The following is a 23684-nucleotide window of genomic DNA, read 5'->3' on the forward strand; positions in this document are numbered from 1 at the left end:
TTTTTTTCTCATTTCGAGTTTTGTGAAGTTCACTTTTTTTGCATAGTCCAATTTGCAAAGATTTTACCTGATTTTTATTCAGGTGATCACACAGTTAAAGTTCATCACATCGACTATATTCAACAAAATATGGACTACCAATTTTATAGATAAATAATATTATTATTTTTTATTTAATTTTATTATGTTAAAATAAAACAGTATTACAGTATTTGTTTAAATACTGTATGTGCAGCTTGCTTTTTTGCAATAACATTCAGACTATTAAGAATAGCTTACGTGTCTAGATACTTTTGCCGACTGTAGAAATAGCAGCCCTGCTTTTCTCTTACATGTGTGTGTGTGTGTGTGTATATATATATATTAGGGTTGTGCCGATAGACGATATCATCGTCCATCGTGATGGTTGACTGACATCACGATGGAGAGACACCATCGTGATGCCACGCCCCCTCCCCACTCCGCTGCGAGTCGACATACACTTACTCTCTTCTATATAGACTATAGTTAACCTAATATCTTTGCGTGAATTGGTCTATAAATTAAATAGAAGACGTGAGACGTGACGTGTGTTAGTCTGTGAAATGTCGGGCATTTGATCTTGACTAGGGATGGGCACGGATATTCGAATGGCAATAATAATTCGAATTTAAAAAATGCTATTCGAATGTTTGTTTGTTTTTAATGTGCCACCAAAGGGTAACAACTTATTTAATGGTTTTTCACTTCATCTATACTGTCTTTTACAGACTTAAATGTAAAATATACATGAACATTAATTTGTATGTATTTCAGATTGTTTGGCAATGCAGATTGCAGACGAATTTAAGTTTTTCCTTTTATCTCCGGGTTTGTCCCCGCCGCGCCGTATTTGGCCACTGGCTCAGTGAGGGCTCACGTGTTATTAAACGTGCTTCTCCGCCGCCCGAATCAACACATCATGAGAGATTTGTAAGCTTTCTGTTATAAAGTCTACTTTATTTTGTTAATAAAGAGACAGACACGGAGAACGAAATGAAACGGAGAACATTTATTATTTGCGGTGCTCTTTCGAAAATTAACCGGATAACTGCACATGGCAGTTTAATGGCAATAATTAAATATAAGTTTAGCTTGCTGTGGATATTTCCTAATTATAAGCCTTCTGTGAAATTATGACAAAATGAAAAATACAAAACACGCATGTCTTAATTAACATAATTTAAATAAACGAATATTCGTTCTTTAAGAGCTTAAATATTCGAAAAATTAAATATTAAAAAAAATAGTAAATTACTGGAAAATGCCCATCCCTAATCTTGACATTGCTAGAATCTTGTCTTTTTACATGTTGTACATTTATCTTAAAATATTTAATTTTGTACAAGAAAACAGCCCATATTAATCATTTATTAGTAGCCTTTTGTAGTGTCTCGGGAGATCGTGCTCATTGTTACATTGAGGCTATACTGCACTGAAGCGGCAGATTAAGATATAAACCCAGAATTCAGGGAACGTCAAGAACAAGAAAACGGGAACAACACTCCGACCGAAACGCGGGATTTACATACACAGACCATGTTTAAATTTAGATGTGTCTGGCCCTGTTCACTTTGTCTAGTTTTAATAAGCTGCGGATTGAAGTGCTGGCTGCTCCCCGCGGTGCTGAAGACCCGCTCTCTGACGGAGTACTGGTGGCACATATGCGCAGATATTTACGTGCAAAATTTGGAAAGCGCGGAGGAGTCGTTGGGTTAGTAAAATAATGAAATTATAGCTTTTAAATAGAAAAAAATATTTATGTAAAGAGATTAAAAGGTGCTTAAAAGTGCACAACTCTTCTTCAGTGGATTAAAGCTACCTTTTCCCCTTATGTGCAACCTATAGGAAAGAGACATTAGTTGGGATAGTAAAATAACAAAATTATAGATTTTAAGTACAGAATAGTATTTATGTAAAATATATATTAAAATAAAAAGTGCACAACTCTTCTTAAGTGGAAGTAATAAAGTAAAATAACGAATAAAAATTATATAATAACGAATAATAACGAAAAATTAAAATACCCCCCGCCTAACGATATCATCGTCCATCGCGATGGTTTACGTAACCATCGTCAACTGCCAATTTATGGGGACATCGCCCAACCCTAATATATATATATATATATATATATATATATATATATATATATCTCACACTCTCTCTCTCTCTCTCTCTCTCTCTCTCTCTCTCTCTCTCTCTCTCTCTCTCTCTCTCTCCAGGTTGTGGTTGAGGGCTGCATTAGCGATATAGATCTGTACCCCTCAGTGCTATGTTAATTCAGTGGGCTCTAATGCGGTCAGGCACTGCTGACCCCGCTGGCCAGAGAAAGTGCCCGCTTTCATTGAACCCTGTGTTTGTGGCTCAGGGACGCACCCTCTCTCTCTGCGCCCGAAACGGCTTAATACCACACCGCAGCTGACATCTGAGGTTGGAAACTATCTACACAAAGGGCTGTTCGCTGTTTAATATTAACACACGCTGCTATGCAGGTGTTTCTACATCCAGGCGCACATGCACACTGTTGTGCGCTGAAAATACAAGCTGACATTGAAACTAACACTTTGGCTCCGAAATACACTGTACGCTTAAGGGACGCGCGCACGCACACACACGGTACCTCTATTCCCTGGTATCATCTGCAGATGACTCATAAACATTTAAAAGCAGCTAGTGTTCCGAAAATAGTATAAATACTCATCGCCCCTGTTCGAATCCTCCATAATGTCAGAAACCATTACATACCTGCACCGGATTCAACACAGTGTACTTTAGCTGTATTGTGTACTAAACTCTTACACTTAAAGATGAACTCCAAAAGCCAACAGATTATCTAATATGTTATACTTGGCACACATGCTAAGGCAGCTCAGCCCGCAGTAAAGAACAGGGTATAAAGCAAACACACAGGAGAGGTCATATCTTCTTGTATCATCTCTTTGGTTTCTTTCTCTCAACATCAAACAGTGTTTCTTGCACTGAGTTCACAGGATGACTAAATGACTATTTTGTATTTTATTTAGGCCAATATAAGTTGACACTGTGCAGAATTGATGAGTTATGAAAGTATAACCAGTGTATTTTGATTCACAAATGAATTATTTTACAGAAGATAATTTCGTATTGAGGATACTTATAAAATCATGTAGACCAGTTTTAAAACAGCCCTGCTGCAAGAACAGACAACTGTAGTAAACAATGCGCAACATTGTGCAAAGTGGTTACCAAACACAAGCCGCAGATGGTAATACTGTTAGTCTAGACCTCGACTCGAGTCGGCTCTGTTGACACTCTTTCATAGTTAAAAAGGGGAATTCTGGGTACTCACGTCTTGGCTCTCTAGGTCCGTCCACGGTGACTTTGATAGCGCGGTGGTATGTGGCAACCTGGGGTGGTCCGGTGAACACAGTGATGGTCAGAGTGAAGCTCTTACCTGGGGGATAACATGACAAAGTAAGGGTATATATTTTTTTACGTGTAGATATACATTTGCTTGGCATGAAAAGTGGGGTTCAAAAGTCTGAAGCCATATTTTAATTCTTGCAAAAAATGTTTGTGGTTGTTTAAAAAAGAATAAAAACCTTTCTGCGTAATTTATCAAATAACCATGTTGACCATATTATCTTTATATTTGACAAAAGGTCACATTATTTTTACATATAATAAAATAATTGTTGCACTTTAATAATGTTCAAACTTTTGGACCCAAGTACTGTATGGTAAGAGCCTGTTTGGTAGCAAGAACCAGAGAAACCAAAAATACAGGAAAAGCATTTGGGGTTAAATAATAGACTAAACGTGGTGCAGTCAATATTCCAGCAATATGCTGCCATGCTAAATCTTAAAATTAAATGTGATTTCCGCCTCATTCGGACTTAAAGCTCTTTGTACTGTAGGTGAGGTTGAAACAAAAAGAAATCTCTATTAATTCGGGTCATGAATGAGCGATTCATGTACGCATAGCTGGATAAATGAATGAATGTCCTTTAAAGAGAGACAGCAGTGGTGCTTTGATGCGCTTTGAAATGCGTTTATGATGTGGATTAGTCAGACAATGTTTTCCAGATTGTTTTTTGGACTCCACTGTGTCTGTGTGTGATCTGTAAACGCAAAGAAGCGGCGCTTTGAGGAGGAGAGAGCCGTGGTTTGTATGAGGGGTAAGAGGGTGGGGTAATTGACTGCAGAAATGAAAGGTACTTTTAATTCGCGCGCTGCGGCGCTTTCCACTCATCCGTCTGCAACTATTTAAAGTGTAACATTTACAGGAAAAATGTGAGCGCGAGACGCAAGGCCAAGAGGAAAACGACGGAAAGCTCGTGAAAGAATGTGAGCTATGTAAGAGGTAGACTGTTTTAGGTGTATAAACAAGAACCCAAAACATTAATGAAAAATCCTTCTGTGGAGCAGCACAGTTTATCAAAATGGTTACGTTTGAATGCATGGCAATTTAGAGAGTCGTGTACATGTTTTTTTCCCGGATTAAGGATAAAAAACAAGATTTTGTGTGTATTTCCAATAGCCTAGTACATGCATCAGACCATAAAATTAGACACCTCTGCCGCTTCTTCCCACGAAGCGCAGGTCGTTGAATCGCGCCACCTGGTTCTTCATCACTGCCGACGCGTTTCTCAGTTCCGCGGAATAATTCTCATCATTTCCCGCCATCACCGTGACCAGAGTCCCGTCAGGAACATCACCCAGAGCCACCACCTGATAAACATTAGACACAAACTCCATAAATTTCATAAAATCCTTATAATAATCACATTTTTAATAATTTTTTATAATAATCAATCCTCTTTCTCCTGCAGTTTATAATAGGATATAAAAGTAAAATCCTTGTGCACTGGTATTATTAAATTGTATAAGCAATTAAAAATATATTAACAAAATTATTATAAAACATAACATGTATGATTAGTTTGGAGGGTGCATGATTCCTTTAGATTTTATTTAAATAGGTTGCAAGGCTGGTATTTTTCTTCTATAAATTAAGCATCAAATATTAATTCTAAAAAAAATATTAATATATGTATCATAATAACGTTATTGTGTTTTTAAATTTTGTTTGAAAATATATAATTATATAATAATAATAATGACAATATAATAATAATAATAATAATAATATCTCTCTTGAAATCAAGCAGAAGTATCTTGACGTGATTTAATATTTAGTCTTCACACTATCAGTATTGCTGACGCATAATATTAAATTATATTATAATGCTATAATGATAAATAACATAAATGAAATAGAATTCAAATGCACAAACTGTCTGATTCAATTCAACTATACATGATAAGTACATACTGATAAGTATACTTGAAAGTGCATGCAAACATGTTAGAGAAATAAGTTCTGCTTTTACCTTGAAAGCTACGGGCAGAGTTTTGTTGCACCTCCAGTGTGACGGCAGGACGGAGCACAGAAAGTTTGGGCTGTCCGTGCGCACCAGCTCTCCGGCGTGATCCGCTAGTACGTCCACCACAGAGCGGGTCTCCACGGGCCGCCCGGTTCTCAGCGGGCCCGGTGCGCTCATGTTCGGGCTCTCGCTCACTTTGCCGCACGGGAATGAGGCGGAGGGCGGCGTGAACCGTCTGCTCGTGCTTGGGTCTACGGGAATATGCATCACAACAGATTTACAAATTAGATCCCGTTAAGAGTTCAAAACACCCGAGGTTGAGATATGAGTCCTTGGCGGTGGGTCCGCAAAAAAACAACAACTCCTCGGTGAGTGTTTAATTTGCTTCAGCGTAGCGCACAGGATGCAGCAACGTTGAAATGCGCTTGACTTTCCCACTGACTTAAGCAAAAACCATGAAACCGCAAGCGCGCACACACACTCTTCTGTCTTTCATGCAAATATAAATGCACGCACACTACTGATGCACTTCACACGCGTGCACCAGATATTGCTTATAGAAGTACGATATACTTCAAAGACTTTCTAAAACTATTCGTTTATAAGTATATAAAAAGCCTATAATTTATTCCAAAGTGTGTAGGCTACAGCAGGTGTGTGTTGTTTCTGGTCCTGGATGTCAGCGACACTTTCAGTCGTGTCAGTCCAAAATGTTTAAAATAAAGTCCACACAAATAAATTCCAAAGTTTCAGGAAAGTTTTTTGCAATAAAGTCCCGGTTTGTTGTCAGTCGATCGTCTCCAGATGTTCATGAGTGAATGAAAACTGAAACAAAACGATGAAGTTTCGGATCAGACGTGTTAATGCGAACGCTGCGCCGCGCACTGTGTACAGCAGCGTTATTTACTCAACTCATTATAGCTTGGAGTGAGCTGAGCGTTTAACCAATCAGCGATCGGGGATGGGTTGAATGGACCAATCAGAGAATAGGGCTGGGTTTCACCGAACTCATCGAAGGAAACTGAAAGCATCTGTACTATCCGCGTATACTTATTGAACAATCAATAAATATGAGTCCTCTCCTTTGCCACCTTGTAAAAATGTTGATGTTATGGGACATAATGGATGGATGGTTAGAGTCTGTCAGGTGTACCGTCTTTAAACCACAAGGAAAAATTATTAAAAGTATTTGGAAACGTTATTCACGACTGCATGCGCCATTGTATGTTATATAGCTTGCATTTTTTGTTTTAATATCTAGTCTTAGATAGTGTATTAAACATTTACATGTACTGTTAACAATGTGTTGCAATAACACCCTTAAATTTTGAATAAATTAAAATACAAAATATAAAAAACAAACAATTAAATTAAACATGTAATAACATTTAAACAACAACTCCAGGAAAAAATTATAATAAAGGTATGTTTGAAAATGTCTGATTAAACTTGTATACAAGCTCCAATAGTGTCAATATAAAAAACCTCATGGTATTATAATCTTTAGCATGACAAGAAAGATTATTATTTCATATGGTTTTGATCATACTTGTTTATTATTAATTAAAATCTAATGAGTTCTGGTGTGGTCGACACGCCCTGTGCTTACACACTCGCCACTAGTAGGCGCATTTGTCGTTTTAAAGTCCATAGTGTGCCTCAGGCTGAGAATTAAAGCACATTAAACAGACACTGAATGAGATGAAACACACACAGAGAGAAAAAGAGCCTAATTGCAGTTTATATTCATTCTTTTCTAAGAAGTTTCTATAAAGTCTTTTGAAAGCTATTCGTGGTGATGCATAAAATGCTTAGGTGCTTCAGAATTGAAGCTATAGCAACATGACAAACAAACAAATTAACTCGACTTTTTATTCACTAACAAGTCCTGAACGAATTAACCATTTTGAAAGAAAAATAATTTGTGCTGAAAGAGCTAAAACATGGGAAAACATGTTATCTCTATACAAAAACTCCAAAACAAACACAAAGGAAAAACTATAAAGATTTAAACAAGGTAAAGCATCTGAGAATTATAATGTTTTTCATGTAATAATGTTTTGCTTAAAACTAAGTTGAATAACTGGATAGGTTTTTTATTTATTTCTCTGAGCCAAATGCATTTAAATAGCGAATAGAAAGATCGATTTTATTATTATTTTTAAATGCGTTAAGTGCAAATAATAATAATAATCGTATAATAATAATAATAATATTAAATATTATTATAATTATTTAATTTATTAGCCTATATTTTGTATTACTTCTAAATATTTTATAAAATGTTAAACTCTGTTTATTATACAATTAAAAGCAACGGAAAAATATGTGCATTGACTTAATTTTGCTTTTATTCCTTCTTTTACTATTTCTCATTCTACAATGGATAGAGGCTCACGTGCTAAAGATCCACTATAGTTTTTAAACCAGCGTTTATAGGGAGAACATCCAGTTACAATAAGATCAAATAAATACATTTGTGTTTAATAAGAGTCAAATACAAGGAAACACTGTTATCATTATTTTTTTTGTTATTACATTAGGCCTATTATTCGTGATAATAATAATACCACAAAGCCTTTAATCTTATTTTCGACATCTGTTAATCTTTTTCTCCTTTTTTTTTCTTTTGCACTTTTTTGTGTTAAACATCTGATCTTTTAATTCTTATCTCCTTGTTTGGAAATAATTTGAATACAGTTCAGATAGGATGTCAAATGTCTCACACAAATGGTCAAAAAAGCCAAAATCTAAATATTTAATCTCAAACCGAGATCATTAACATGTTTCTTTTACATCTGATAGACTAATTGCGAATTTATCTTCCTCTTTTTATTTTTCACGCCTTAATATTTCTCACTCTTCGTTGCAAAAAATTGAAGTGACTGCATTGAGATGCAGATCTAATCTACAAGTATTGCGCATAGCTTATACATCTCTTACAATATAAATTTAGTGACACATTTACAAATAATATGTTAATATGTACATCAGCATAAATGTAAAGTTATAAACGTATCGTTACAGCACGCTATTGCATATATACATATAGCCTAAAGTTTTATCCTAAACCTTTAAAACCTCCAAAAGAACCACAGAACCCCCCAGCAAACCCCAAACGACTGCTTGCCAGGATCGTCTGTCAGGAGCCGTTATTTGGAGCTCGTGGTGGACGCATTTATCGTGGATATTTTCGCATCTGTTCATTATTAATACGTGACCGCACGCGCTCAGACAGACTCCGCGCGCCTGTCACATTCAGACTCCGCGCGCAGTTTCTACGGTTACAGTCGCGCAGCAACACGCCCTAATGACGCGCGTCTCTCTGATATCCGATCAGCCCGCGTCAAATGCACATCTCTTACACGGGACAAAGAGTCATCGCGCACTGAGAAATGATGTGAGTGGACATAAAGGGGCAGGAGACCTGAAATAAATAGATTTGGGTCATTAGACAGAACTTAAAACCACTCTATCAGATACCATCATTCTTTACCGTAAGGTACAGAAGGGATAAACTCTTAGGGTTTAGAGATAGGGGTATGCTCAGTGTTGCAAACATTTCCTGATCTGTAAAGTTATTGAATAATGTGTTCCTGTAGCTCAGTTGGTAAAACATTGGGTTAGAAGGTCATGTGTTTGATTCCCATGGAAAACACATGCCCTTATAAAATGCAAGTGTGCATGGCACAGGAGATCAGTGCACAATACTATGTGAACTGCAACCATCTCATAATTTGCTGAAAATATAGTGTGTTTATTACTGTACCCTGTCTGTGAAATCCATGCAAGTCTAATGATCTAAGATTAGGAGCATCGAAGTAGTCAGGAAGTTGGCTTCCCAAATATTGATTTAACGATGCCTTTACTCAATATTAAAGATATCAAGGTTATTTTTTCACAGAATGTTCTTTGTAAAATGATTTTATGCAAACAGTAAATCGCATGTGCAAAGTGTGCCCAGATCCAATCACAAGGTAGGTTTAGGTGTCAAATATGCTTAGAATAATGTGAGATTTTTCCAAAAGTGTTTAAAAAGTAAAGTAAATTAACAAGAATTTAACGCACCATTTGCTGAAATGATTACACTTTAAAAAATGCTGGTTTGTTTTAAACCACGATTGTATAAAATATGGACAAACTCCACAGCTTGGTTAATTCAACCTAGTAAACAATGTTGAAATAACCCTGGAAGTGTTATTTACTCAAAAATATCTTGCTATATTATTTTTTTTGCATATAGTACAAACATCACTATTGCTCCTGTATTTACATCGCTTTATTACATCTGCACCACAGGCCCTTTGCTGAATGCTGGTATATGATTCATCATCAAAACAAAAATTTTCCACAACTTAAATGGCTCTATTTTTAATGTCATATGACATTTAAACAATATCGATTTCTTTTTATAGAACATCAAAATTAGCATTTTCCATCCATGCCTTGATTGTAACTTATAAGTAAACCGGTTAAACAGTTCACATGCCAAACTTTCTTCACGACTTTATGCAGTTTGAATTCATGCAAGTCAAATATAGTTAATATAATCATACGCCTTTACGGCTAATAGCAGATGCATGCACCACAGACACGTAACTACAAAAGAACACCCTTAGCGTTCATGCAAAAACAGCACGATGATCTGAAGAATCCTGAATCTGAAGAAACCACAAATATGTGCTCCACACTGGTAAAACATTACTTTAACATTACCATCACCCCCTAACACACACACACACACACATGCGTACACACACTGGCCTTCATACCCGCAGATAAAAATCAAATCAAGGAGTAAAATGCTGACATAAGTCTGTGGATTTGCTATCTTCCCCCCACTGTGGGCGGCGGCACATTTCTACGTTTACAAATTACAGAGGGAGCAAGTCTGGTAGCCGCAGAGAGCATTCCTTCCTTACACTGTCTCCTTGTGTTTCAACTGCGGGTTCGTCTGCCTGAGAAAGCAGCACGGATGACCTGCAGTCAACTCTAAATCTGAATTTCGGCCCCACCTCATATCAGGTGTCCTTAATGACATCATCGCACCATCCTATCGGAGAGAGAGGATTGCGATTCTGATGTCATAATTTTACACAGCACGCCTTCAAACGTAGGTTCATATTAACAAAAGTACATTGATACCAAAATCACATGTAAAAAGATGCTTCTTGCTCTTTTGCAATAAAGATGCTTATTTTACCGCCTTTGTCAAATACAGTGAATCTTGTGGTGAGTGAGTCATTCTAAGTCGTAATTTGTTTTATATTTAAGTAAAGCGTGTCACATCAAAGCGTATTTGGTAGATGGATGGCACTGAATTGCCTATGGCCCTTGAATATTACAGATGAAGGCAGTCTTAATGTATATGGGTCTCTTTGGTTAACGTAAAACAAACATGTCGATGTAAAAGTGGGCCCTGTTTAACAAAGCACATTTTATCTCACAGCCAGGATTTGTCTATCTGAAGAATGTTTAAAAGTGTGCAAAGTCCGAAAGCTCATTTAATACTTTGCATATATGCATTCTGTAAAACTTCAGCCATCTTCTTATTTATTAATGCAAAAATAATATTTCAGAGGACATGACAATATTTACAATAGCATGATCATAGTGGAGCAGCATAAGAGGTGCCTTGATAATAAGGGACGTGATCGTCAAACCAGGCAAAATTTAGTCTTGCTTTGTGTAAAAAATCATTTATGCTAGGAATTTTCTGCTTTATAGTAAATGTTTATAAACCCATACTTATGCAGTGTAAAAATTAATTTTAATTAGTTTAATTTAACTTGAATTTACAATTATTTTCAACTTTCTTGACTAGTGAGGAGTTGCTATAAATTATAAAAAAATTATTTTTATAATTTATAGCAACTCCTCACTACACTGTAAAAAATAATGGTTAAAATAATTGAACAAAAATATTATACAAAAATAATGTCTAAAATAATTGAAAATATATATAATAATGGCTAAAACAATTGAACAAAAAATTTAAGGCAGTAAAGAATAATTCAGATTTACAAGTAATTTCAACATACTGTACTATTATTTATCTTGACTAGAGATGAGTTGTTATAACTACAGATGAGTTGTTATAACAAGTCAACATCATTTTATAAGTTGTAGCAACTCATCTCTTATCAAGATAAATAATAGTAAGTTGGTATTACTTGTAAATCTGAGTTGATTCAACAAAAAAATATGGCAGCAAAGATTTTTTTACAGTAGTCAAAAAGTTGAAATTAATTTTAAAATTAAGTTGATTAAACTTAAAAATGTAAGTGCAACAAGGCTTTTTTAACAGTGTATGTAACTGAGATGTCTGACGTCCTATGAGACATCACACTGAAAATGCATGATGAATCGGGCCATCAAAACAACTTTGTAGGAACTGTTTTTCAGTCAGAAATTTAATGTCATGTTTAGGTTAGAAGTGTCTAAAAATTTCCAACACTGTTAGCTTGGCTCAGTAAAATATTGAGACTATACTGCATCCCTTAAGGGTCAAAGCCTGTATTATGGACACATTTTCTTGTTGAATTTGAACCATTCTAGCATCCTGGTAATATAATTGTCCTCCCGGCCTCCAGAGGGAGCTACAGAGTTTGTATCAGCTGAGTTAAACATGAGCTATGCTGCATGTGAAATATCACTTGCAAGAGACACAGGAAACATCAGTGTTGTTATTCGCACCATCAGCACCGCTTTCATGCTCAAAGTCTCGTAGACATCTTCGGTGCATTTTCACAACTTTAAACTATGGTGAGCATTGATTTGTAAGCTAAACTAATTTCTACTTTTTAGTTTATCTTACAAACACAACAATATAAATGCAAAGCATGATTGAGATGTATAGTCTCACAAATGGCTTGTTTACTTTGTAATGCACTATGCCTGTATGCACCAAAGTTGTAAACAGTCTTGACATGGCTTAGGAATAAACAGCAGGCCGTGGTCATTTTTTATTGCGCTGGATCTTTTTGAGCTCATATGCAAAACATTTTCTATGGCTCTGAAGCAAGAAATGCACTTGGATTAAAAGTAACCAGTCTGAAAATGGTTCTTTCATATGTGGTTTGACAGTGTAGTGTTACAGTAAAATCATGTTGTTGACCAAGCAGTTTTTGTCCCTGATTGTGGTTGACCAGTAGCATTATTTATTGAGTTTACAACACGGTATCATCATGACTTAGTCGCATGTTATGATGTAATGCACATAGAGTCATTACCCTGTATGTCTGTGTTGCTTAACCTGTAAATCCCTTGAAGTCCCACTAAATGTGTTTTTTTAAACTGCTTTTCATCTATCGAAAAACATTTTGGAAATAAGTTCTAGAAATAAGATCTAATAATACTTTGCCGCAGGGATGATGTATTTTTGTAGGCCAACCCCGGAAGTTGGCGGGCACTGGTTTTCTCGCCAAAAAGCTCATTTATTTTTTTCATAGACTTTTGTATTATAGGAAATAAATAAACTCTGTGTTTTACAAAAGTTTTGCCCAGCATGATAATCTTCACAAATGAACACAACTTTTATGATTTTTAAAGCCTTTTTTTTTACTTTTAATAAATGCATTTAGACTTCAAAAATCTTAAAAGAAAAACGTGTAAGTTTCATGAACCATAATCCACAGAGCTTTTCTAAAAGTCTATGGGAAAAATCAATGGGCTTTTTGGCGAGAGAACCAGTATCCCACTAATTTCTGGGGTTGGCTTGCAAAAATATTAGAATAACACAAAAATAAATTAGTAAATAAAATAAAAACAAACCACCTTGTAATCACTGTTGACTTTGCTTACATGATGAAATACTATGCAGCAAGCTATTTTGGCAAAAACTTAATGTAATCAAATTCAGGTTTATTTTAGTTGGTTACTCATAGCCGGACTACAGTATGTTGGGTCTGTAGTTAACCTAAATGGTGAAATGACGGCTATTGCTTTCTGGGGTGTGCCTTCCAACTTCTGAGTGGCTTATACTTTAAAGGGACATTCCACTTTTTTTGAATATATTTTCATTTTCCAGGTCCCCTAGAGTTAAACATTTGATTTTTATCGTTTTGGAATCCATTTAGCTGATCTCCTGGTCTGGCAGTACCATTTTTAGCATAGCTTAGCGTAATTAATTGAATCTGATTAGACCATTAGCATTGCGCTAAAAAAGAGTTTTGATATTTTTCCTATTTAAAACTTGACTCTTCTGTAGTAACATTGTGAACTATGCAGATATGGCTAGGAACTATACTCTCATTCTGGCGTAATAATCAAGGACTTTGCTGCTGTAACATGGCTGCAGCAGGCGCAATGATATTACGTAGTGCCCAAAAATAGTCCCCTTGGTTACTTTCAATAGCTATAGTTCCTAGCCATATTGGCCTAGAAAATCACAACTTTTAATTTTCCGTCTGTCTTACTACACGATGTTACTACAGAAGAGTCAAGTTTTAAATTGGAAAAATATCAAAACTTTTGTGGTTATTTTAAGTGTGATGCTAATGGTCTAATCAGATTCAATGGATTGTGCTAAGCTATGATAAAAGTGGTACCGCCAGACCTGGAGATCAGCTGAATGGATTCCAAAATTGGTAAAAATCAAATATTTAACTCTAGTGGAGCTGGAAAATGAGCATATTTTCAAAAAAAGTGTAGTGTCCCTTTAACATCTGACTTATCATTTAATACCTTTTAAAGATAAATAAGCAAAACGTTGCAAACTTCCACAGGGACAAAAAAGTATGGCTAACTGAGGATTCACCAATATTGCACAGACAAGTTTCTATATAACTAGAAGATATTTTTGCAGGCACACAATTCAATAATTCGAGTCTATTTTTATAGCAGAACCACAGAAATTCTCCACCAGCACTGGGAAGTCTGATCCTCCAGGAAAACTTCAAAGACCCTGGAACAGACCCCGAGCGCTGGACAGAGATGTATTTTCTGAAAGATTGTAACAGTTTTGATGGAGTAAGTGAGAGTTGAGATGCATTGGACACACGGTGCTCCCACCCTGATAATAGATGGATGTACAATGTCTTAATGAGGGAGAGAGAGAGAACGAGAGAGATCCAGGGGTGACCTTGCGGTGGGCCTAAATTCACACTCCGCCCCACTGGCTCCCGAAATAAGCCACGTCCCGCTTTTATGAATGCTCCTCACCACAACCACCATAACTCAGGGCTTTCCCAAAACAAGAGCTGTTGTGCCGGCAGCGTTAGGAAGTGTGTCTGCCTGCCAGCGACCGCTAGGGCTGTACACCAGTGTCTGCTTGCCACATTTTACCCAGAATACAATGACCCTTTGTGTTTGTGTGCGGTGGGCCCTAACTCAGCCGGAATACAGAGAAAGAGAGAGAGAGAGAGACAGAAAGACGGACAAAAAGAGACAGAAAGAAAGACACATAGATAGACATAAAGAGAAAAAAACAGACACAGAAATATATCTGGTTGATTTGAAAAATGCAATGTGGACAGAAAGAGTAAAGTGAAAGCAAGAACGTGTAATAGTGGTAGAGAAGAACGACAGGAAAAATGGTGTGAGATATGGGGAGGGACTTTCATGTGGTCACATATGGAATGTTGTCTTTCATTTCTGCCTGCAACAAAAGCCACATGTTTATCTTTTTTTCTGTAAGTGTCTGCAAGGAGGAGGTATGCAGTATATGAAAGGAATGAGGGAATTAAATTAGGTTGACATAAAACTGGAATTTATCAAAAGTACGCTTGTCAGAGCATGTGCATGTGATGACACACTGTAAACATGTATGATTATGTTGACACAGTTTTATTGCACATATTAGGCCACATATAGGGGATGTAATATGTTAGAATGGAGTCAATGGACATTTTTTAGCTTATGTGCTGAGGGACTTGGCATTCACACGCACAAAAAAACCCAGCATTGGGTCAGAAAGGGACAAACCCAGCTGTTGGGCTAAACGAACCCAGAAAATGTTTATATTTGACCCAGCAATGGGTTAAAACCAGTGGCGAGCCGCGAGATCTCTCCTGGGAGGCACAAATGTGAAACTCATCAAAACATATATGTAGCCCGTTATTTGTGTGGCCGTCATGTCAAAATATGCGTTTGCCACATCATGTCAAAATATGTGACTGCTGCAGACAGATTGAAAGGATTTATGATAAAAGAGACACTCGTGTTTGCTATACTCGCTTAAACTCATGTCTAATCAAGGTTTAGTGTTAAGCAAGTCTCTCTTTTATCATAAACCCTTTCGATGCGTGTGCAGCAGGCACGTATTTTAACATGATGCGCGATGCACATAGGTTCAGCTGATGCTCGTACACGTATTTTGACGTGCCGCGTGATGTACATAGGTTCAGCTGATGCTCGATCACGTATTTCGGCATGACGCGCGATGCACAGAGGTTCAACCGATGCTCGAACACGTATTTCGGCATGACGAGCGATGCACAGAGGTTCAACCGATGCTCCAACACGTATTTCGGCATGACAAGCGATGCACAGAGGTTCAACCGATGCTCGAACACGTATTTCGACATGACGCGCGATGCACGTAGGTTCAGCCGATGCTCCAACACGTATTTCGGCATGACGAGCGATGCACAAAGGTTCAACCGATGCTCGAACACATATTTCGGCATGACGCGCGATGCACAGAGGTTCAACCCATGCTCGAACACGTATTTCGGCATGACGAGCGATGCACAGAGGTTCAGCCGATGCTCGAACACGTATTTCGACATCACGCGCGATGCACGTAGGTTCAGCCGATGCTCGAACACGTATTTCGGCATGACGAGCGATGCACAGAGGTTCAACCGATGCTCGAACACGTATTTTGGCATGACGCGCGATGCACAGAGGTTCAACCCATGCTCGAACACGTATTTCGGCATGACGCGCGATGCACAGAGGTTCAACCGATGCTCGAACATGTATTTCGGCATGACGCGCGATGCACAGGGGTTCAACCGATGCTCGAACACGTATTTCGGCATGACGCGCGATGCACAGAGTTTCAGCCGATGCTCGAACACGTATTTCGACATGACGCGCGATGCACAGAGGTTCAACCGATACTCAAACACGTATTTCGACATAGGTTCAACTGATGCTCGAACACGTATTTCGACATGACGCGCGATGCACACAGGTTCAATGATGCTCGAACACGTATTTTCGGCATGACGAGCGATGCACAAGGGTTCAACCGATGCTCGAACATGTATTTCTCGCGCTGATGCTCGAACACGTATTTCGACATGACGCGCGATGCACGTAGGTTCCGCTGATGCTTGAATATGTATTTTGACATGACGCGTGATGCACATAGGTTCAACCGATGCTTGAACATGTATTTCGGCATGACGAGCGATGCACAGAGGTTCAACCGATGCTCTAACACATATTTTGTCATGACGTGCGATGCACATAGGTTCAACCGATGCTTGAACACGTATTTCGGCATGACGAGCGATGCACAGAGGTTCAACCGATGCTCGAACACGTATTTTGACATGACGCGTGATGCACATAGGTTCAGCTGATGCTCGAACACATATTTCAACATGATGCGCGATGCACATAGGTTCAGCTGGTGCTCGAACACGTATTTCGACATGACGCGCGATGCATAGGTTCAACTGATGCATAGGTTCAACTAGGTTCATAGGTTCATGCTGGGTTGAAAATAACCCAGCATTTTTTTGAGTGTATGCTCTGGGGCCCCTGGTGGAGGCAGTCTGAGGCCCCATGGGCTTAAACTAGGTTTTTTTCAACCCAGCATTGGGCCAAAAAGGAATAAACTCAGCCAATTGGTTAAATTAACCTGGAAAATGTTTACATTTGACCCAACAATGGGAAAAAAAACCCAGCATTTTGGTTTGAAACAACCAAGCATAAGTTAAATTACAACCCAGCAGGTTAAGTTCGTCCCTTTAGTGCTAGTTTGAAAATAACAAAGCATTTTTAGAGTGTCCTCCTAAGAGTGAATTATAACAAAAAAGTTTTATATGCACAAATCTTTTCAAAGCAATATTTAGCAGAAATACATGGTCTGTGTCCAAAATTAATACCCGCCAGGCACCAAGTGCAAGGAAAATCTGGTATTGGCAGATTGCTTGTTGGCTGGTAACTGGAAACCGCAACATAATACGTTGTTTAAGTTGAAAAGTAAGAAAGATAGTTTGACTCTTGCAGATTTGCAAGTCAAATCAATGAAATACAAACCGCCTAGTACAGAACACACGTGTGGCAACTTGTATCTTTTGCCTGTTTGTCACAAAAATGCAATAAAACGGTATATCAAGTATATCCAATTGTCAGATGACAAAATGAAGTATTTTACATAAAAATAAAAGACTATTAATACAGTGATGGTCAGTAGGAAATATTTGTGTCTAGTCTGTTTAACTTGCACAAGAAACAATTTGCGCCTTGTCTTGCAATTCTAAATTCACTTCCTAAATTAGTTTGTTTCTTTTTTGAAGACAATAGTATCAAAGTCACGTATGGAATGTCCAGCAGGAAGTGACCGTGTGAATACTTGTCATGAAGTTGGGCCGAATTTGCCAAGTCACCACTGTGACATAATAAGTCAGCAACATGATGTGTGTCATCCGTCTACGAGAAAGAAACTGTGCATCGTTTCGTATCTTGTGTTTTTTTGTGTCTGTCTGTCTGCATGGGAATGTCGTGAGAGTAATCCAGACAGCCTGACCAAAGCCCAGACACGGAAGGACGGAGGAATAGGAAGAGAGAAAGCAAGTGTATGTGCGCAGGGGAATCCCTGACTGTTTGTCTGGGGCTTTTCCACACAAAAGAAACTTCATAGCTCCAAACACACACACAAGCACACTCATAGTGTTACCTCAGTTCAAATAAACAATCGTAGTAAATCATGAGCGATATTCTCAAATTATATCTAGTGAAACTTAAATTACTAACTTATCAGATGAATGAAATGGCCACCTTCCCTTTGATTTACGAACGCTTTAAAGAGATACTAAATTGCAGTTAAATGCTACCTTTTTAAATACACTGTATTTACAGTAGCGTGATGCATTTGAGTTTTTGTCTGTGTGTTTGCCTCTCGCTGTCTATACACATAAGCTTGCAACTTAAAGGAATAGTTCACCCCAAAAGAAAAATTAGCCTATGTTTTCCTTGTAAAATGCAAGGATGTATGCACATATATTTAGAGTTATGCCTAATATGATTTTTCTTCTTTAAGCCAAACACAGTCAGAGTTATATTAAAGGGAACATATCATGAAAATCAGACTTTTTTCATGTTTAAGAGTCCCAGTGCTTTTATCAACCTATAAAATGTAAAAAAAAAGATCAACCCAGTAACTAAGTTTTGGTAAACCATTCTCTGCAAGCATGTTAAAAAAAATTTCACTGAAATATGGCTCCCCTTGTGATGTCAGAAGGGGATAATACCACCCCTTAATCTGCACTTTTCAACCACAGCACTGCCATTTAGTTAAGAGATCAGCTCATTTGCATTTTAAAAACGCACACGTTTTTGCTCACATTTACAAAGTGGCAAATTTTAACATGTTATAATAAATGATCTATATGATATTCTGAGCTAAAACTTCACATACGTACTCTGGGTCTGGGGACACCAACGATTTATTTGGCATCTTAAAAAGCCTTGTGAAATGTCCCCTTTAAATCATATTCTGGCTATTTTCAGCTTTGTTATGGTATTGGATTGTGACCTATTTTTTAAGCATCCATCCATCAAAAACTAATCCATACATTTATTAAATGTCTCCTAAATTAGGCGATGGGTTTTTATAACGGTGGGTCACAGGCTTCCTTCTGACCTAAACTCTCTTATGAACACGCATATGGTCATAGTTTATAAAATTTTAAATATAAATGTTTCATCACACAAAACAGTTCCTTTAAAGTTCCTTTAGGGAAGTTGCACCACTAGGCGGCCATGTTTCCAACGCCTCTGGGCACTTATTTCAGCCATGCAAGACTAAAGTCCTTTCTACTTGAACGGGGACAGACAGATACAATATCTCTAAAAACTGCATGCTGAAATCACAATTTAACAACATATTTAACATTTAAACCTGACCTCCCCTGTACCATAACTTAGGTAAAAAAACAATTCACGGTTGTTTCAAAAGCCAAGCATGTACAAAAGTTGGAAAGCACCTCATGAGACTCTGTACAAAGCCCCTCCCCCAGATAATCGTATTTATTGATTGTTGATTGGTTCTTTTAACGTGAAGGTGGGACTTCCGTCACCAGAGAAGCCATTTTTAGCATTGCATTGCATTGTCCCCTATACATAAATATATGCGTGCTCAATCTTGTTATATACAGTATATATAGCAAAAATCCAGCGCTTTGCCAAGGAGTCGGAAGACATTTAATAACAAATGGCTAATTTGAATTTTTTGGTAAACTGAAGTAGTTGTCCTTTTCAAAATGTCTGTATATTCTTTAAAAAACAGGATCTTGAAATACTTAAGGTTCAGGAAAGTACTTTTGCAAAGTGAAAAAATTAATGTTACATTAAAGGGCCCTTGATCTGTGTCTTGGTTTTTAGGTTCTGCAAAGCACTATACAGAATTGGAGAATAAAATGTTCTTTGTGCAACCAAAAAAAGATTTTTTTTATAATTCACTCTCACATGCCATTCCTATATTCCTAAGTTTATTACTCATAAAGGCTACTTTTATTATTTTTTATTGTGATGTTTGGCGAAAGAAAATAACCCTGGGTTGGAGTGACATGAGCGTGAATAAATACCAATAAAAGTTTTATTGTTGAGTGAACTATCCATTTAAAATGTTCTCCTGTTATATTTGGAATCAGTTTTAATCATAAACTTTTATTTTGAAGTGTGTAACATCACATCAGTGCATTAAAATAATGATTCTTACATATAAAGGAGTTTGAGATGTTTTCTTAGACCAACCTGAAAAGCTCCCTTCACCCAATGCAAGTCAACGAGCTGCTTGTAAACAACTTTGTCTTTTTCTGGGAAAGGCGCCTTGAATTTAGCAAGGGAAAAAATAAAAGGACGACCGAGCGAATCAAAAACTCATAACCTCAGGGCAACCATCATCTTATATCCTATCATTATCCTCATATTTTCAATGCCATAATTAACTTGTTTTATTGCACTCTGGCAAATAAGGGAGAGAGGAAGGGAGAGGTTTGAAGACGATTAAGAATTTTTGTCTGTGTGAGACAAAAGTTCTCATGGTCTTCTATCGTGAATCAGTCCTGCATGATTTCAGATGCATAATTAAAGTAGCTGGTGACGCATTGCTCTGAGGTTTAAATGACAAATAAAATGATTATGTGTGGACGCTTCAGGGCACGCTTATACAGGCAGAAGCAATCGCTACAAATGTCATTCCCATATTTTCCATTTATTTTATAACCTTCAGAGTTGCAAGTAAACATGTTGATCGTTTTATACCTCCCTTTAACTTTTATATGTGGTTTTACCAACTAAATTTATGAACATGATTAATTTAATATTTTCAGGTGATTTCAGTAGGAGCTTTAATATAAACAGAGGCGGACACTACTTGAGTATTTTACGTAAATTTTCCAAGCATCTGTGCTTTATCAGAGTGTTTGTCTTGGGAAAAATTTAACTTTACAAAAAATGTTCACTACATTCTAAAGCATAGAATCATACTGTGTATTGCTTGTATATTACATATTAAAATTGATTTAATAACTAATTACATAAAAATTGTGTACTTTTACTTTTCTTGAGTAAAAGTACAAAAGATCTTTTTACTTAAGTAAAAAAAATACTAGATGTTTAATGTACTTAAATATTAAATATAAACCAAAAACTTGAAATTATGAAATGTAGTGGAGTAAAAATTATAATAATATTATTTGGAATATATGTTTTTCAAAGAAAATATGAATACTTAAAAATTTACTTTTATGTAGAAAGTAAAAATACTTAAGTATTGTCCGCCTCTGAACATAAAGACGGCTGTAATTAGGGTATGTTTAGCTCTTGTTCACTTTCTAATATTTGGGTTTGTTGTGTGAATATTTGTAGTATAAATAATTGTTAATCTCTAAAACCCACTGTAGCATGTCTGCAACAATACAGTGGGAGGTAGTTTTACCCATTATTATATGTAAAAGTGGGTATATTTGTAACAATAGCCAAAAATACTTTGTATGGTTCTACATTATACATTGTAATCAAAATTATTTAATTATTATTCTAAAAATTATTAGGATATTAAGTAAAGAAGTAATTTTTCAATTATTCATATTTTATTAGTGTTTTTCTTTGAAAAACATATATTCCAAATAGGGATGCTTAACGATTAATCGCGATTAATCGTTAGCAGAATAAAAGTTTTGTTTACATCATATATGTGTGTGAACTGTGTATAGTAACGTTTTATACATAAATGTACACACATGCATGTATATGTTTTAGAAATGTTTACATGTGTATATACATTTGTATATTTATGTATAATTTATATTATATATTAATACTTAATATATACATTTTTTTTCTTAAAATTATACATGAATGTGTTCATATTTATATATATACATATTTATTATACACAGTTTACACACATATGTGATGTAAACAAAAACTTTTATTCTGCTAACGATTAATCGCGATTAATTGTTTAGCATCCTTAATTCCAAAGCATATTATCATACTTTTTACTCCACAACAAGATTTTGCTTTACACATAATATTAATGTACGTTAACATATAGTAATTTCTTACTTTTACTTAAGTAAATGTACAAAAGTACGAAAACACAGAATATTAATGTAATTAGGTATTAAGTTCATTTTAATATGCAATATAAAGGAAAAAACAATATGATATTATGCTTTAGGATGTAGTGAAGTAAAATTTTTACTAAAAAACTTTTCACCTTTGGTAAAGATGAAAACATTTTGTAAATGTTCTTCTGTAAATATATCTCAGATGTATTTATCATTAGTAATATGTGTCGCTAACGACTTTATTTGGTCAAATTTAAAGGCAAATTTCTCAATATTTTAATTTTTTTCAGCCTCAGATTCCAGATTTTCAAATAGTCATATCTCCGCCAAATATTGTCCTATCCTAACAAACCATACAACAATAGAAAGCTTATTTATTCAGTATTTTACATGTGAGTTTTCTTTGTGTGTTTGCTTGAAACGGAGCATGATCAGGTGTTGGCTGAGGTCTGAAAGTAATGCTAATGGAAAACAAACTTATCAATGTTTAAAAGCAGGTGTGAAGCTCTGTGGTTAAAAGAACGTGATGATTTCTGATAAGTGTTTTACTTATATACAGAGAAATAACAGCAAGACTTACAACTTTATAAGGTGCTCAGAATGGTGTTTTTGCAGAAGCACAGAGACTGACCAGAATCTCCTTTGAGCGTCTGATAAAATGCTTGTGGTCTGTGGCTCTGCACAGCTCGCTCTGTTTCAGCATGTTCTTATTACTGTCACCATTTCTGTACAATATGTGAGCCCATTGCTGTAGTGCTTGCAAGACTACATTGATATTTTAGTTGTTACCTTAAGCATTAAGGTTAGATGTACAGCACACACTTGTGTATTCAGATTTGTTTTGTACTTCTGTAATTTCAGTCTGTCTACTTGCAAATATTTGTGCATGCACATGATTCGACGGAAAGAGAAAATATTTTAACAGTGAGAAAATTGCATGCATCAGCATTGACATTCAAAGTAACTGTTGATTCGTGTGCAGTAGATGTGCTGACAGTCATGAGTGCAGCTCCAATGCATCTCATTTAAATGCACAACCAGCCTACACGCTACTAAAATAAGGTTTATTTTTCCTTCCAAACAATACTTTCGTTATATAATTCAAATCTTGTTACTATAATACCAAAGTGCTGTTACATGAAGAATCAGCAGCTGTGTTCAAACATTAAGCTGACAGCTTTGTTGTAAATTTTCCAGTTCCTCCATACTGCAAGGTTTATGCTGTAAAATGACATGCATGTATTATATCAAACACCAATGCAATAGAAGTTCACGACAAGTTCCTACGCTGTTTTTTTACTTGTCTGTAGATGTGCTGCAGACTGATTTCTCATGCTAACGGCTCACTGCTATTTTGGGATGGACCGTAACCAAAGCTGTACGTCGCATGAGAACACTAAAATGTGGTACAGTTTTGAGTCAAAGGACTTTCATTCATACATACAACCATATAGTTTGGTAAAGCTTAAATCATGCTGTGTGTTTTTGCATGGGTACAGTGACCAAATGTATTTGGCAACGTAAATCACACTTGCAAATG

The 23684-nt window shown here is 36.4% G+C and overlaps 1 protein-coding gene across 4 annotated transcripts in view; it reads right to left on the reverse strand.

The window, feature by feature from the left end:
- runx3 (RUNX family transcription factor 3) overlaps nt 1-23684 on the reverse strand; it is a 71133-nt gene that overhangs the window by 35936 nt on the left and 11513 nt on the right. For all 4 annotated transcript variants that reach the window (XM_065296132.2, XM_065296135.2, XM_065296134.2 and 1 more), the window contains 3 exons: nt 5394-5638; nt 4575-4731; nt 3350-3454 (listed from right to left, as the gene is read on the reverse strand). In XM_065296132.2, the coding sequence (XP_065152204.1) occupies nt 3350-3454; nt 4575-4731; nt 5394-5638 (507 nt within the window). The remainder of the gene's footprint in view (nt 1-3349; nt 3455-4574; nt 4732-5393; nt 5639-23684) is intronic.

This window comes from Paramisgurnus dabryanus, chromosome 20 (assembly GCF_030506205.2).
Source record: "Paramisgurnus dabryanus chromosome 20, PD_genome_1.1, whole genome shotgun sequence".
In the NCBI taxonomy this organism is placed as follows: Eukaryota; Metazoa; Chordata; class Actinopteri; order Cypriniformes; family Cobitidae; genus Paramisgurnus; species Paramisgurnus dabryanus.